Here is a 14,956-nt window from a genome sequence, read left to right as displayed (position 1 = left end):
AGAGGAGGTCTTAGAGGCTGCAGGAGAGACAGCAAGGTACCTGACACTGAAGGAACTTAGTGAAAAGAACCAAGATCTTATGAGGTTTTAGTGCTACCAGGGTAGAAAACAGAGCAGAACCTACTCTACTGTCTTTCCTTGCGGCCTGTGCTTTGCATTCAGATCTGGGAGTAGAACCAGACATGGAACTCACCTTGATTGGCTTGGAAGATGAAGGCGAGCTACCCAGAGCTAGCCAGAACACAATGAAGGCTACTACTTCTTCCTACTCCACTGGCTTCCCGCCGACCTCTGTGAAGGGCCCTACCTCAGCCCTCCCCAGATGTGTGTAGACTATAATTTTGGGGTGGAGTTTTTATCTGTTCCCATTCTGCTTCTCAAATAATGGACACAAAGGTCTCGTGAGTTTATTAGCAAACTGCAAGCTGGGGTGAGCAGGTTCTAAGCCACGCTAACCCTCTAAGCTATCGTATCTCACAGCCACGCGCCCTTCACCTTCAGTCTGAGTCTCTCCGTGGCTTACTCTGCTCCATGTGCGTCTTCCCGGCCAGTGTCTTGGTGATCTGCTCTTCATGCTCATCAGGATTCCCCCGGGACCTCTCCACATGGTCATCTCTTTTCTTCTTCCACGTGATCCTCTCTTCCTTTCTTTCTACCTGGGACCCCCTGACTTAGAAAGGAAGTGCTGCCCTATTATATTTTTTGCCCAGCCATAGGCTGGTCAGCTCTTTATTAACCAATCAGAGATAATTGGGGCACATTCTTTACACAACATTGATACAGGAGATGCTCAATGATCAGTGCACAAGACCACCCCCACAGCTGTGCCTCAAAGTTGACCTTCAGAAACATGAAGCAACAGAAGTTCAAAAGCTTCACCAGAAAAGTTCCGTCTTTGGTCTCCTGCAGCCTGACTTTCACTTTTCTTGAGTTTCTTGATTTTCTTCTACTTCTTCATCTCCCCTTTTGCAACCCGCACTAAACAGAAGCATATTACCCAGGATGCAACCACAGATTCCCGTAGGTACCCAGTAAGAGGTGACAGTGACTAACTACCCAGTGACAACAATCCCAGGCCTCCCCGTGTGGGTGGTCCCACCACCCCTCCCTAACTGGATCTCAGCCACCTTTGGAGTTATCTCCAAAAAAGAACTGAGTAAGCACAGAATCACTCTGAGCCTTAACTTCCTCACCAAAGGCATGTGGCCCAGAGTGCGGGGTTCAGGACTCTGGGAGCCTGGCAGATGGTCAAGAAAGAACACAATGAAAGTCTAAGGAAGGCTAGAGCAGTCCTAAGAAAGGGCCTCCCTATGAAACTCTAGGGGAATCTACCCCTGGCCTCTCACTGTCCTCTGTAATGGAGAAGCTGACTGCATAGTGAAAGTGTAGGTACCCTCGGGAGGAAGAGCAGCAGCTAGGGAGAGAGCTGTTGCCCAGAGCCACAGAGCAGCAGTCCTGCCCTGTGTCCACCCCTCATACTGGAAGGAAAGAGAAATGTGGGGACGAGATTGGCACCTCAAGGGGAGTGAAGGCCAAAAAGATTGGGTTGTGATTTGTGCCCTAGGAACCAGAGATCTTCCAAGTCAGACGCTTGGCATCAAGCTGCAGAACCCACAAGTTGAGCCTCAAAGCTGTACTGTGGGTGTGAGAGAGCCCTACACAACACCAGCCCTCAGGCCTTTCTTCTTAAGTCATTTCATAAAGCAGAAGACTGCTTTACAGCACCAGTACTGTGCACAAAGCAGGTTTCTCTGGGAACCCAGCAGTGCCACCACCACTGTCTTACCAAGGTTCTAGATGAAACTCATGGGTTCTGAGAAGTGCCACTTCCCCAACTGAAATAACAGGAAAAGCTATGCTTCAGGCATAAACAATCCACAGGGGTCTCGGCACCTAGGTCAAGCACTGTGTTTATTTCTGCAGTATTTCTCAAGCACCATGTCAGAGGGGAGGACAGGAGTTTGCAAAGGCCTGCCTCTCAGGCCATCATTGTTGAAGCCTTGGCAGGTCTTCCTGACATCCCAGCTCCTGGTACCTCTTCAGGAAAAATACTATCATGGCCTGAGTACAGACATGCCCATTCCTACCCTCCACCCCACTCTCTCTTTTGTCTTTTATTACATACTATTCATTTCCCCTGGTGGGGGAGGGGGAGATATTTCTTTGTTTCTTGGCAATAGATATGATTTATGAGTTTTACTTTTTGTACATCTGCCTGGGCCAAAGATTTCATTCAGCACCTCTTTGCTGTTCTACTCGTCAGGAGCGGGGCTGGCATCTGCCCCACTCAGCTCAGAGCCTGCAGCTAACGTGTTGGGCATCCCACTTAGCTGTTTCATTCATTAGTGGGAACTTAAAGCTATGGTCACTGGGCCTTGTATGTCTCATCTCTATTCCTGGGGTCTGTGTCTGCATGGAGTATAAAGGGCTGCCCTTACATGCACACAGACTCACAGAGAATGGCAATGAGTGGCTCTGGTGAAAGCTGTTCCTTTTCTACTTCTGCCTCATCTGTCAACGGTGCCACCATTGGGTCCAGGGGTATCCTCCTCACTGCCAAGGGCGAGTAGGCAGTCAACAGTGAGTCCAGTCAACAGTCATTGGCTAGAATGTGAGAACACATTCCATCTGGCTTTCATAGTTACTGTTAATTTTCGCACCAAGTTGATGTCCTGTTCACAAATAGCAATAGAAAGTAAATGTTTTGAATAGTGTATGTGTGTGTGTATTGTGTGTGTGTGTGTGTGTGTGTGTGTGCATGCACATGTGTGTATTTATGTGGGTTGAAGAGTGTGTGTGTGTGAGTGTGTGTATTCATGTGTTCATGTAGGTTTAGGTATGTGTGCATGTGCATGTGCCTGGAGGCCAGAAGCAAACCTTGGGTGTTCCATGGTACCATTCCCCTTATTTTTTGTGATGAGGTCTCACTGGCCTAGAGCTCACTGACTGGGCTAAGCGAGCCAGGATCTTCTCAGTGCAGAATTGCAGTATGTGCCACATATTGTACATGGCATCTGGGGATTGAACTTGGGCCCCAATACTTGTGCAGCAAGCATTTTACCAGCAGAAGCATCTCCTTACCCTCAAAAAATGTATGTTGTGATATATTTATGCATGTTCAGTGTACATGGAAGCTAGACAGAAAATGTATGTTGTGATATATTTATGCATGTTCAGTGTACATGGAACCTAGACAGAAAATATATGTTGTAATATATTTATGCATGTTCAGTGTACATGGAACCTAGACAGAAAATGTATGTTGTGATGTTATTTATGCATGTTCAGTGTACATGGAACCTAGACAGAAAATGTATGTTGTGATATTATTTATGCATGTTCAGTGTACATGGAACCTAGACAGAAGCTAAACCAAGGCAGTGACCAGGCCGACGTCTCTGAGAAGGAACGCGGTGGCTGCTGCTGCAGACTCCCCCTGCAAAGATCCTTTAGGAAGAAGATTCCCACTGAGCAGCTTTGCCAAGGGCCATTTTTCTTCTTTCTCCATTCCAGGCATGGATCCTGAAAAACTAAAACGAATCCAGCTCCCAGTGCCAAGTGAAGCTGAGAAAACCACCTACAACCATCTGCTGGCAGAGAGACTCATCAGGATCATGAACAATGCTGCCCAACCAGGTAGCCCTATCTTGGGGTATTGCGGGAACAGAGTCCTAGCCAGGCACATGAGCCATAGGTTCTAGATCCGCTCTTTTTGAGAAGCTGGAGAACTCTCAGCCATTCCTTTTCCCTAGCCACCAACATCTGCCTTCTCTTGCAGGCAGGGCTCAGTCTCTGGAACTGTGTACACCCTCAGGTGTAATCACACCTCTCTTCTCCCTCTACACCAGCCTTTCTTTTCTGCTTTCATCATGGCTGAGACCCTCTTCTCTGGGGATTCTGAGGCCATATTGTGGGGATGAACTAAGCTGAGAGTCTGAATGAATCAACAGGTTTAAAGGTTGTGTGAGGATACACTCTTGTGCCCAGTGTCTCCAGTGGTTTGACCCAGCATCCATCATTGCCAGCCACTAAGGCAATGATAGCAGTGGGATGGAGCTGTGGGCATCGGCTTTCCCAGCTGGGGTAAGAGGGATTTTTACTCCAGGAGACATGTGACTAGAAACACTTTGAACTGAATGACTGAGAATGTTCTTAGCCTAGTGCTGAACACCTCAAGTTGCACAGGACCTCTACAGCTCAGTTCTCTGGCCTGGAATGTCAGCAGTTGTGTGGCTGCTCTGCAAAGACAAGAGAAAGATCACTAAAAATGAGTGAATGCGCGGGAGATAATCTGGTCTCCTGCTTCACCAGGGAAGAGAAGTATAGTTAAGAGCAGCTTAGTGTGGTGAGCTTCAACCAGGTCAGCTAGAATTGGTCAAGCACTGACTGGAGCAACGTGTGTGGCTATGCTAACAAGTGGGAGAGGGACCTGGAGAGCCAGGTCATTGGCCTCAGGGGGCAGTAGGTATCATAACAGCCATGGGATAGATGCTTTCAGATTGCATCCTACCAACTAGCCAAGGGCCACAGCTGATGGTCTTCAAAGTCCCAAAAGCTGAAGACTATGGAGATGGGGGTCTTGTGCTCGGAGAAAAGGTCAGGACAAGGCCAGCACTGGAGACCCACATGCATGGTCTGTAAAGGCCTAGAAGTGACAAAGAAAAGACACCTTAGGACCCTGAGCCAGGAGAAAAAGGACACAGGTTGTGACTCAAGACATTGGGTACTTGTTGGGTCAGTTATTGCTGAGAAATTTATTTAAAGGAGGCAGAGCCTTTTCCTGGGACTGGGGTCAGGGGCGAGTTTTGGGGGGCAGGGGAAACAGTTGGCGCCACAGAGGTCAGGGCATTGAGGGAACTGTGTTGTAGTCAACTCTGGCTGGAACTTGTGAAGGCAGGAACTTGGTGGCCAGCAGAGGGAATAGAACTGCACATACCTGTCCAGAGTGGAGAGGGATGGAAGGTCTGGAGTGGATGGGTGGGGTGCCTAAGTGAGGGGAACCAACCTTCCCTTGGCTTTTATCATGCTAAACAAGGCCTGCTTTGCATGTATATAACTTTGGCCTTTGTAAGCACAAATTTTCTTCTCATCCGTTTCAACCTCACCTATGGGCATTAGCCAAAGAGCTGTTGTCAGGGGTGTGTCCCTGGGGTGCCGCTGCTTGAGCTTTGGTATCTTAGACCTCAGGCACAACACCCAAAGGCACTCTGCTCCCTCATTCTCCCCTACACTAACACCTTTCCTTAGAAATAAAGTGCAAAGACCCGTGGGGCAGTTTGCTTAGGTTAGGCAGTGGGTATCTTCTCTAGGAGGAAAGAGATGGCTTCCAGTAGCAAATAGTTACCTTTCCAATCCAGAAAGTAGCATAGAATCCCCAACGCATTATTAAGCCAGTGCCCACCCCATCCCCTTCTGCCCTAACAGATTTTGTAAGTCGACCATTGTGTTTGTGTTTGTTTATCGTTTCTGCTTATGGAGTTGAAGCTAGTCTGGGTCGGGTTTCTGTTAACTGTGACCAAATTGTGATGAGCTTCATGCTGTACCAGCCAGCACTCAAACCTGGAGCCGGGTACTCTGTAAACCCCCAGGAGGAAATCTCTACAGGTACTCAGTGTGCTCAACCCCAAGGGAAGGAATTTGGAGCCCCTTTCTAGACACCTTCCGAAGACTGGTGATGTTGAAAGATCCTAGCTCCAGTCTCAGGATGGTGCGCCCCAGGAAACACCAATCCCGGACGAACCCCCAAATGAAAGATCCCCGAAGAGAGACCCTTTCTAAAGTCGCAGGAAATCGCGGACCCCAGACACAGAGAGACCATTTTGGATGTAATAAGCAAAAGCGAGGTTTATTACGGAGATCTATTACGGGGATCTCCAGGTCGACACGTATCCTGCGCAGGAGACAGAGGTGCAGACCCCGAAGCTCAAAAGTCAGGGGTTTATATAGGGAAGGCTAGGGGGTTTGGCACGGTTACACACAATTGGCTAATTTCTGGCGCGGCTATAAGTGATTGGCTCATTTAAACATGGCAGTGAGATTACAGCACAGCAGGAGAGTACGTATTGACTGGAGCGTACAGGATTTTAGAAGCTAGGGGCGTATCAGGGTTTGAAGGACATCTGGTTAAGGTGTGACTCTGAGTAAGCTGGGGGAGGTGCCCTTCTGCCAGATGGTTTGAGTCAGTCCTGATAACTCGGGCTGGTTCCTGCATTCCTTTTCTTTATCTTTATGGTCTGTTAGTCCTAGCGGCAGGGCGGGCTGCCTGGACTTGCTTTTCACAGTGTTTAGCCCTGAGTCTGAATTTTGAAACTTACTCTTTTAACTTCATATTTTTAAACCTTAAATCTGTATAATTTTCCTTTCAATGTCAGCAGGGGTGGGGAGTAGCTAGTGCTAGCTGTCATGCCCACTCATTCAGGCCCACAGTTGTTCTAATTCTCACACCCAGCACGTGGAGAGCCTGGGCCCTTCTGTCATACTATAGAATTGAGCAGCACAAGCTTCCTGGGCCCCTCTTATCTGGTGTCATCTGATCAGGAACAAGGGTGGGACACCTAGGGCTCACAGCCTGGGTACTGAATGAAAATTGAAATGAGAGGAAGATCTGATGACTCCTGAAGAGTACACTGCAGAAACAAGGGAGAAGTAGGCAGAGGGGAGAGGCCAGGCTGAGCATGGCCAGCAGACTGAAGTGGACCATGAGAGGAGAAAGGGAGAGGGAGAGAGAGGGAGGGAGAGGGAAGGGGAGGGAGAAGGAGAGAGAGAGGAAGAGGGAGAGGGAGAAGGAGAAGGAGAAGAATGGCCAACCAAACTGGGCAAGAGATGGGTGTAGCCAAATGGTGGAGTCATATAGGGATCAGGCTGCGGAAAGGGGAATAGAAGCCCAGCCCCTGGTGGGTAGAGTGGGAACTACTGAGTGACACTTGTCCTGAGTTTGAGACCTAGCAGGTGAGAAGGCCCAATTCTACTAAGTCACATGACCCACAGTGGGTCATGTAGAGCATGCTGGTCTATATCCATACCTGGAAGAGGGAAACATGCTGGACAGGCACAGCTGTAGCACAGTGTCCCTCCCTCCTTCTCCCACCTACCCTTGCTCACACAAAGGCACTTTACCCGTTAACCTTCTGGGAAGGGATTGGTATGTGTTGGCTCTCATCCCCACCTCCACCCCCACCTGTACTTCCCTCCCCCACCCGCAGAGTGAGAGTCCTTGGATAATAGGCCACCACCTATCAGGTGGTGGGTAACCTCAAAGAAGGAAAACAAGAGCGTGTGTTTGGAGTGCACACTGGGCTTTGTGGGTACTGGGCTGACTCCGCTGTGCTCTGCAGATGGCAGGATCCGGCTGGCTACACTGGAGCTGAGCTGCCTGCTCCTGAAGCAGCAAGTACTGACCAGCTCTGGCTGTGTCATCAAGGATGTGCATCTGGCCTGCCTGGAGGTGAGGCCATGCCTTCCCCTTCCCTTCCTGTACTGTTGTCCATCAGTTGAGGGCACCAGTCATGAGGCTGCTGACACTGCCTGTTCATGACACCCCTAGTCTAGCTCAGAGAAGCTAGGCCCCAGGCACCTGTGACCCCTTCCCCCAAGGTCCTGCTGAAGCACACTTGTCCGGAGGTGCCGCCCCATGCAGACCACTGGAACATCCCAGTTTCTTGCATCTAGTGGCTTATTTTGGAGATTACCCCTGGGAGTTTTCAAATGTTCCTTCTGTATGGCAAAGCTTTTATACACGTAGAAACATATATCTACCTACAGTGTGTGTTTGTGTGTGTGTGTGTGTATGTGTGCACATACATGCATGCACTGGTGAAAGAATTTTGTGTTAAGGAGGAGACATTATAGCTTTATTCTCTAACTGACTCCCCTGTTTAACTGAATCACCTACTGTTTCCCCTCAGATCTGCTTCCCTCACACTTTCCTTCTTCTTCAACAGGGTGCAAGAGAAGAGAGTGTCCACCTTGTACGTCATTTCTATAAGGTACTTGGCAGCACAGGTGGACAGTAGCAGGGGGTATCTCTCATGGAGTAGAGGGTGGTGGAGTCTGGTCTTGTAGGCAGTGGTGTGGGAGTAGATATATGCACACATGGTTAAGTATGTTGCTTTCGGTGGTGTGCATGCAGAGATGAGAGGAGGACCTTGAGGAGTTGGTACACTCCTTCCATCATAGAACATGGGATCAAACCTGGGTCATCAGGTTGCACCAAACGCAAGCTCACCTGCCGAGCCCCTTGGTTGGCCCTTTGAAAACTTTTCATGCTTATGAATATTGGACACTAGCACTTAATCCCACAGTCTCTTACAAGAACAATAAAATTTTTGAGGACTTACTATTAGTTTATGGCAAATTGTTTATCAGTTACTCATAAATTTACTGTAATTTATGAGATATATGACAGTCAAATTCGTAAGTCATAGCTCTTAATACATAGGAAACTACTATGAATCACCCATGATTTTTATCAATTACATATTGTGTAATATCTGTAAGTATGCATGCTAAGAAAACTCAATGCCAGCATCTAAGGAACCATGTTGCATTTAGTGAGGTGACCTTTAGGATCTGAAGGATTTAGAGACATTTGCCTTCAGGTTCTTGCTTTAGGAGACCCAGTTAGACCAGTGTCATACAGTTTTGTTTGGCTCTGGTCATAAGGCATGTCTTAATATAGTTAGGGTGCTCTGAGAAGATGCTATCAGCAGCAGTTATTCCAGAGACCGAGAAGTTCTAGATTAAGGCAGATTTGGGGTCACTGAGGCCTCTTTTGCCCCATGTCTTCACATGCTGGATGAGTTTAGGGTGACCCAGAGGCTCAGCTGTAGCGGATTCATCCACATGGTGAGTCATCCTGGTGATCTCTTGTGATCTCTGAGGTCCTCCTGGTCCTGGTTCCCCTGAACAAGCTGCTGGGTGGGGAGGAGGCAGCAATGCCTCCCTGGCCCACTGTCTTTGCTTACACTGCTAGTGCTTTGCACTCTGCCTGCCACCATTGCTGGTTTTAACAGAGCTAAGCCCAGTCCTGTAATCTAAAACTCTACCTTGCCAGGACCATGGCCAGACAAAGGGGCAGGGCTGGGCCACCACCCCCTGAAGGAAATCTGTCTGCCCATTGAATGTGCTGATGCTGTAAACACAGAAAGGCACAGAGTAGCCATTTCCCAGAAGAGCCCAGGGAGACAGGATGGTTCTGTTCATGATGCAGGGCAGTGGCTGTACTGACTTCTCCCTAGCCCCAACTGTGAGGCAGGCTCTGAGGCTGTGCGTTTTCTGTGCATTATTTTGCCTTCACAGTGAGTGGCTTAGCAGACCTGGGCTCCAACCTATTTTTTTCCAGACACAAGTCCTTTTGTCATCCCATTCTTACAGTGAATCAGGCAGTGCTGGATTTTGCCCAAGGTGGAGTCCTGTGCAGTCATTGTCCTTAGCAACCAAGTGCAAGACTTTCCTCAAAAACAAAGGGAGCTAGTAGCCTTATAAGCTTAGTGCTAGTGCTGGCAATTGGTGCCTCCCCAGCAGCACGAGCCTCACATGTTTAACATAGTGACTTAATAGCACTTCCCACTTTCCAACCACTCTGGAGAAGTAAGTAATGCTAAGCACTTGAAATATTAGCCTTGTGTGTATTATAATTATATATTATGTATCATTACCTTCTTTTGTTGTTGTTGTTGTGCTCTAACTAACTGATATGACTGAAGAAACACTAGCTTTCAGAAGGTACTTTCAAAAGGAAGAACACGTTGAACAGTGCAATTTGATATTTGGCCCTTTATCTGTGTGCTCACATTCACATGCGTGTTTTGGTTTCTGGGATTTACAAGAACTTGTAATGAAAAACAGATGGCCTCTAAAGCCAAACACAGCCCTTGTAATGCTGTATTTATGGACGTAGGATAAGCTCCATTTTACTCCCTTCCTGTCTTTGCAGGGAGAAGAGATTTTTTTGGACATGTTTGAAGATGAATACAGGAGCATGACAGTAAGTACAGAGCCAGAACATACAGAGGCCAGCATGTAAGAACATACATACAGAGACCAGCATGCAAGAACATACAGAGGCCAGCATGTAAGAACATACAGAGGCCGGCACGTAAGAACATATATACAGAGGCCAGCATGTAAGAACTTACAGAGGCCGGCACGTACCTTCATACCCACTGAATTGCAGAGGGTTCTGTCTCATTTGGGACTTCCTGGTCGAGTGGCCAAGACTGTTAGTGAGGTAAATGTGATTGCCGCACCACTAAAGCATCAGAGTATATTCATCCCCATGCCTCTGAAGTATCTGCCTCTATTGCTTCCTAACTGTGTGCCCCTGGGCAGGCTACTTACTTTCTGAGCCTGACTGTCATCTGTCAGCAGGACCCATACCTCTCAGTTGTCCCACGAGGATATAAAATACCCAGCAGCAGGCCTCATGCTGTGCCAGTGTGGAAAGGTGTATATGTTCACTTCTCCCCTGCTCCCTGGTGTGTGCTGGTTTTACTCCAGTGTTTATGGTCTGTCCTGAACAATGGTTAGCACTCTCTAGAAGTACATAAGAGACATACTCTGACCCTGTAGCTGACATGAGTCCTCAGCTGGTCCTTAGGAAATCAGCCTCTCGCCAGCTGAGGTGGGATGGGCCTCACTTCGTGCTGCTCCTTTGCTGCATTGAGTGGTGGCACTGTCTGTATGGTGTCGGAGTCATCTGCATATCATTGAACACAGGTGTCCTTTATTGAGGATCGACTGCTTCCGAGGGTGAAAAGCACGTTGTGTATGTATGTATTGAGTCTGACACTAAACACAGTTCTCATCTTGAAAGAAAACAAGAGAGTTTATTATTTTAGAGCCAAATATAAGTGACCATGTCCAGTACTCAGATTACTCCATACATGTTCTGTTAAGGAACTTGTTTCATGGAGTCACAGAACAAAATACAATCATAAATATAAATTTAGACTCTTCAAACCCATCCATAAGAACATCAGGGATAGGGTTGTAGCAAAGTGAGGAGGTCGCTATCATAAGTCTCCGATGCTGTCTAATAACGTTCTTAGCTGTGAGGTTGGTGGAAGCCAGTGGGGTGTTAGATTAACACGTTCCAAAAAGTTTTATCTGACAGTCAGTCACAAGGATGCATGGTCAGACAGACAAGCAAGGAATGACTGTCAAGGAAGCTAAAGACAGAGGATGACAGTTTGGCTTCAAGCCTGCAACATTCCAGTTCTCCATAACCAAGAAGCCCTCAGGAATCTGCCTTGTAGAATCTTCAACATTAGGATTGCTTTTTTTTTTTCTGCCCTGGGAACCTCAATCCAGAGTCTTCACCTATGGAGAACTGTTGCCATTGTTTTCTTTATCCAATTAGGGGAGATGAGAGAAGCTGGGTAATGTCCCTAAGTCTGTCTAGCCTGCTAGTGTTAGAGCTGGGCTTCTATAGAGAGTGGTCCTCTCTGCTGCTTCTCATAGGTGCAGTGCCCCTGCAGTCCCTGCCTCTCCCTGGAGCAGAGGACACAATGGAAATGACAGCTTTCTATTTTGTTTGTCTCTCAGCCCCCAAGTAGTACTCAATAAATAGATGACAAGTGATCTTTTCCATGGACATAACTCACCAAAGCATAAAGCGATGGGGACATTTATAATGAACATAAGTGTTTAAAGTGTCAGAAAGAGAAAAGCAGACAGCATGGCTAAGTGGCTCCCTGGCTTCCAAGCCTGTCTGCAGGCCTCTGGCAGCCGAGTCTTCACCTCATCTTTGTCACTGCCCCCACCCCACCCCCATCCATGGATCGCCTTCAAGGTCATACCTCCTTGTGACGAATGGGTTGCCCTGACTGTGCCTGCACCTTATTGGCTCACATAGCCCCAGCCATGGCTAGGCAGGCAGCTAGTACCTTCCCCTTCAGACCATCAGTTACAGGGGAGCACAGGGAGCACTGCACAGGCTTCAACTTCTCCTTCTCTAGTGCACACTCCCCCTCTCAGAGTGTGCGCTCCCATGGTACCCTTTTCAGTTGGAAATGTAAACGCTACCGATTGTTGATGATTTGGAAAGGCTGTCCCAAGCCCCCTGAAGTGTCTGCCTTTATTGCTTCCTTATAACCTGAGCCTGGCTGTTTGTCATCTCTGCAGTGGAGACCTCAGGTTTGCCCCAGCCAGATGTGAAATACCCAGCAGCAGGTCTCATGCAAGGCCCTATCATAAGCCAAAATGTGTTCCCTCCCCTGACCCCACTCCACAGGAAGCTTCCTGGGTTTGCTTACTTTACTCCAGTGTTTATGGTGCGCTCTGCTGCACAATGCTTGACATTCTCCAGAAATACTTAGGTGACACACCCCAGTCCCTACAACTAAAGTCAGTCCTCCGCTGCCTCTAGGATATTGGCCTCTAAGCTAACTTAAGTGAGGCTGGCTGGAGTGCCCATCAAGCTGGTCAGTATTCCTTAACAACTCAGGTTTATTGCTAAAGGAATGATGGCCTCTGAGGCACACTGTTATTCCCCACCCTATGGAGGGAATAGAAGGAATTCCCAAGAGGAGGTTCTGGCTTTGTAGGATCATTATAGCCAGCCGATCTGTACTGTGAGAAGGCCCTACTGGAAAGCCAGTGCCAAGAACAGCCTGGAGGGCTGGAGAGATGGCTCAGTGGTTAAGAGCACTGACTGCTCTTCCTGAGACCTGAGTTCAATTCCCAGCAACCACATGATGGCTATAATGGGATCCGATGCCCTCTTCTGGCGTCTGAAGACAGTCACGGTGTACTCATATGCATAAAATAAATCTTTAAAAGAAAAAAGAACAGCCTAGAATGGGAACATGGCTCTGCCACTCTGCTCTGGGAAACAGTATTTAACATGTCCCACAGAGGAAGGCAGGCAGCCAGCACTAGGTGGTCGTGGCTTAAGTGAAGGGGAAAGCCGCAACTCTGAAAATAAAAAGCCTGCCACTCATCTGGCAAGCTAGGAGTACAGCCCCCGTCCAACCCGGAGCTGCCTCTCATTGGGGCCCAGGTACAGGAGGGCCTTTGCTGAGGCTTCCTGTGCCTCTTCCTGTCTCTCCTAGATAAAGCCCATGAATGTAGAGTATCTCATGATGGATGCTTCCATCCTCCTGCCCCCAACGGGCACTCCACTGACTGGCATCGACTTTGTGAAGCGGCTGCCATGTGGTGATGTGGAGAAGACACGGCGGGTGAGTACATGTGATCTGGCCTCTCCTGGACCATAAGGAAGGGGTCTCTAGATCAGTTAAAGCCTGCCTCCAATAGGTGTCTAGTCACCTGTAAAGGACACCCTCACACATGCACCTACTACCTCGAATGGCTTTCCAAAGCCTGTTGCCCTTGGTAATTGTAGGTTGAGAGTCTGTGGCAACTGGCACCTCTGTGGATTGCTGTCAGATCACCTGCACCAGGGCAGAGTACAGTCAAAACCCTGAATGGAAGCCAAGCCAAGCATGGGGGCAGAGCCTAGAAACACCTAGTATGGGGAGGTGGGTGTGAAGCTTGGTTCTAAGGTCTCAGAACCCCAGGCAGCACACTGGCAAGCTGTCCAATAGTGAGAGGATGGTGCTGGCTGGCCAAGAGGCAGGAGAGCATGTGTACAGAGCCTTGTTCTTAGAAACAGCAGAGGGTGATCCCCTTATCAACACTTTGTTCTGAGGCGGCCGCTCTAGGAAGCAGCCTCGGTCAGGCTCTTCACAGTATTTTATCTACTGCGTAAGATCTCGGTTTCTTTCTTAGAAAGTAACACTGCCTTTTCCTGGAAAATCATTCCCTGGAGACATGACTGTGAATGGATAATTTAGAGGCATTCATGACAGCTCCCAGACTGACTACCACATCTTCCTTGGTCTGCTTGTGGCTAGAGCGGCAGAGGGGTTTCACTTTGGGATTTCAGGAAGCAAGTGACATAGTTTGTGCCTCAGACAAGAGACCTCTGCGGCCTCCTCCACCCTGGTGGCACTTTTAACCATGTGCTCAGGGGCTACAGAGGAAGTGGAGACTTTGTATCTTCAAGCAACACACATTCCCAGCCCCCTGAGCAAACCACAGACTCCTGCAAGTTGTCCTCTGACCTCCACATGTGCACACAGCACAAATACTTTTTTTTAAAGTGTAAGATCAAAATACCAAAAGTGTCCCTGAGTCATGTGAGCCCATATGGGACATCCATGTTGAAATAAAAGTCATCAGAGTTTTGGGGGTCCAGGGAGAGACTGAAGGAAGCAGAACTTGGATTTGAGCTATCCCCACTTAGGTAGGGGCAGTTGGAAGAAGTGGTTAAGAAAGAACATGAGTTCATGAGTCAGGCCCATGGAGGTTAAGCCCCACTGGCTGTGTGACCTTGGAATCATTGTTTAACCTCCCTGAGCCTAAAGTTCCTCCTGTGCCCCCTCAGCTTTTGCCCACAGTAGATGACAGCATGGCTGTGACGTTCCTGACAGATAGTAAACACTGAAAGCATGTTGGTGGAACAGGAGTGGAGGGCACCAGTGTCTTAGGTGAGGAAGAGAGGTTTCACTCAAGGACTTTCTAAGCTTAGTGCAGAGGAGAGCCAGCAGGGGGCTCTGGCGAATGTTAAACTCAGAACTGAAGCATGAGCTATCTGGGAAGCCATTGGCCAACAGGTCCCTGTGCTAAGGTGCTGTGTTTGGTACTAGGGATGGGCCAGGGCATGCACATGCTCAGCAAGCGCCCAGCCTCTCTCAGTTTTGTTTGAGACAGCATCTCTCTCATTAAGCAGCCCAGGCTGGCTTCTTCCTCAGCCTCCCAGATATCTGGAATTACAGATGTGTGTCCCCACATTCTGATCTCGTTTCCACTAGGGACAGCAGGTTTTTGCGTTTGTCACTATTGACTTGAGATAGGATGTCTCAAGCGTATCTCAGCATGTGTAAAGGGAGGACATTTTCCTTCCGTAGTTCAGTACTTAGAGACATCTGCCTCTCCTCCCATCTTTGTCTGC

At 48.4% G+C, this 14,956-nt stretch overlaps 1 protein-coding gene across 14 annotated transcripts in view; it reads left to right on the top strand.

The window, feature by feature from the left end:
- The window catches only part of Clec16a (C-type lectin domain containing 16A), a 196,522-nt gene that overhangs the window by 78,481 nt on the left and 103,085 nt on the right, over positions 1-14,956 (top strand). For all 14 annotated transcript variants that reach the window (XM_063268510.1, XM_063268511.1, XM_008767506.4 and 11 more), the window contains 5 exons: positions 3,514-3,636; positions 7,335-7,444; positions 7,941-7,985; positions 9,935-9,985; positions 13,053-13,181. In XM_063268510.1, coding sequence (XP_063124580.1) covers positions 3,514-3,636; positions 7,335-7,444; positions 7,941-7,985; positions 9,935-9,985; positions 13,053-13,181 — 458 coding nt within the window. The remainder of the gene's footprint in view (positions 1-3,513; positions 3,637-7,334; positions 7,445-7,940; positions 7,986-9,934; positions 9,986-13,052; positions 13,182-14,956) is intronic.

This window comes from Rattus norvegicus, chromosome 10 (genome assembly GCF_036323735.1).
Source record: "Rattus norvegicus strain BN/NHsdMcwi chromosome 10, GRCr8, whole genome shotgun sequence".
Classification (NCBI taxonomy): domain Eukaryota; kingdom Metazoa; phylum Chordata; class Mammalia; order Rodentia; family Muridae; genus Rattus; species Rattus norvegicus.
Note: the sequence above shows the minus strand (reverse complement) of the source record. Positions and strands in the feature narration are given on the sequence as shown.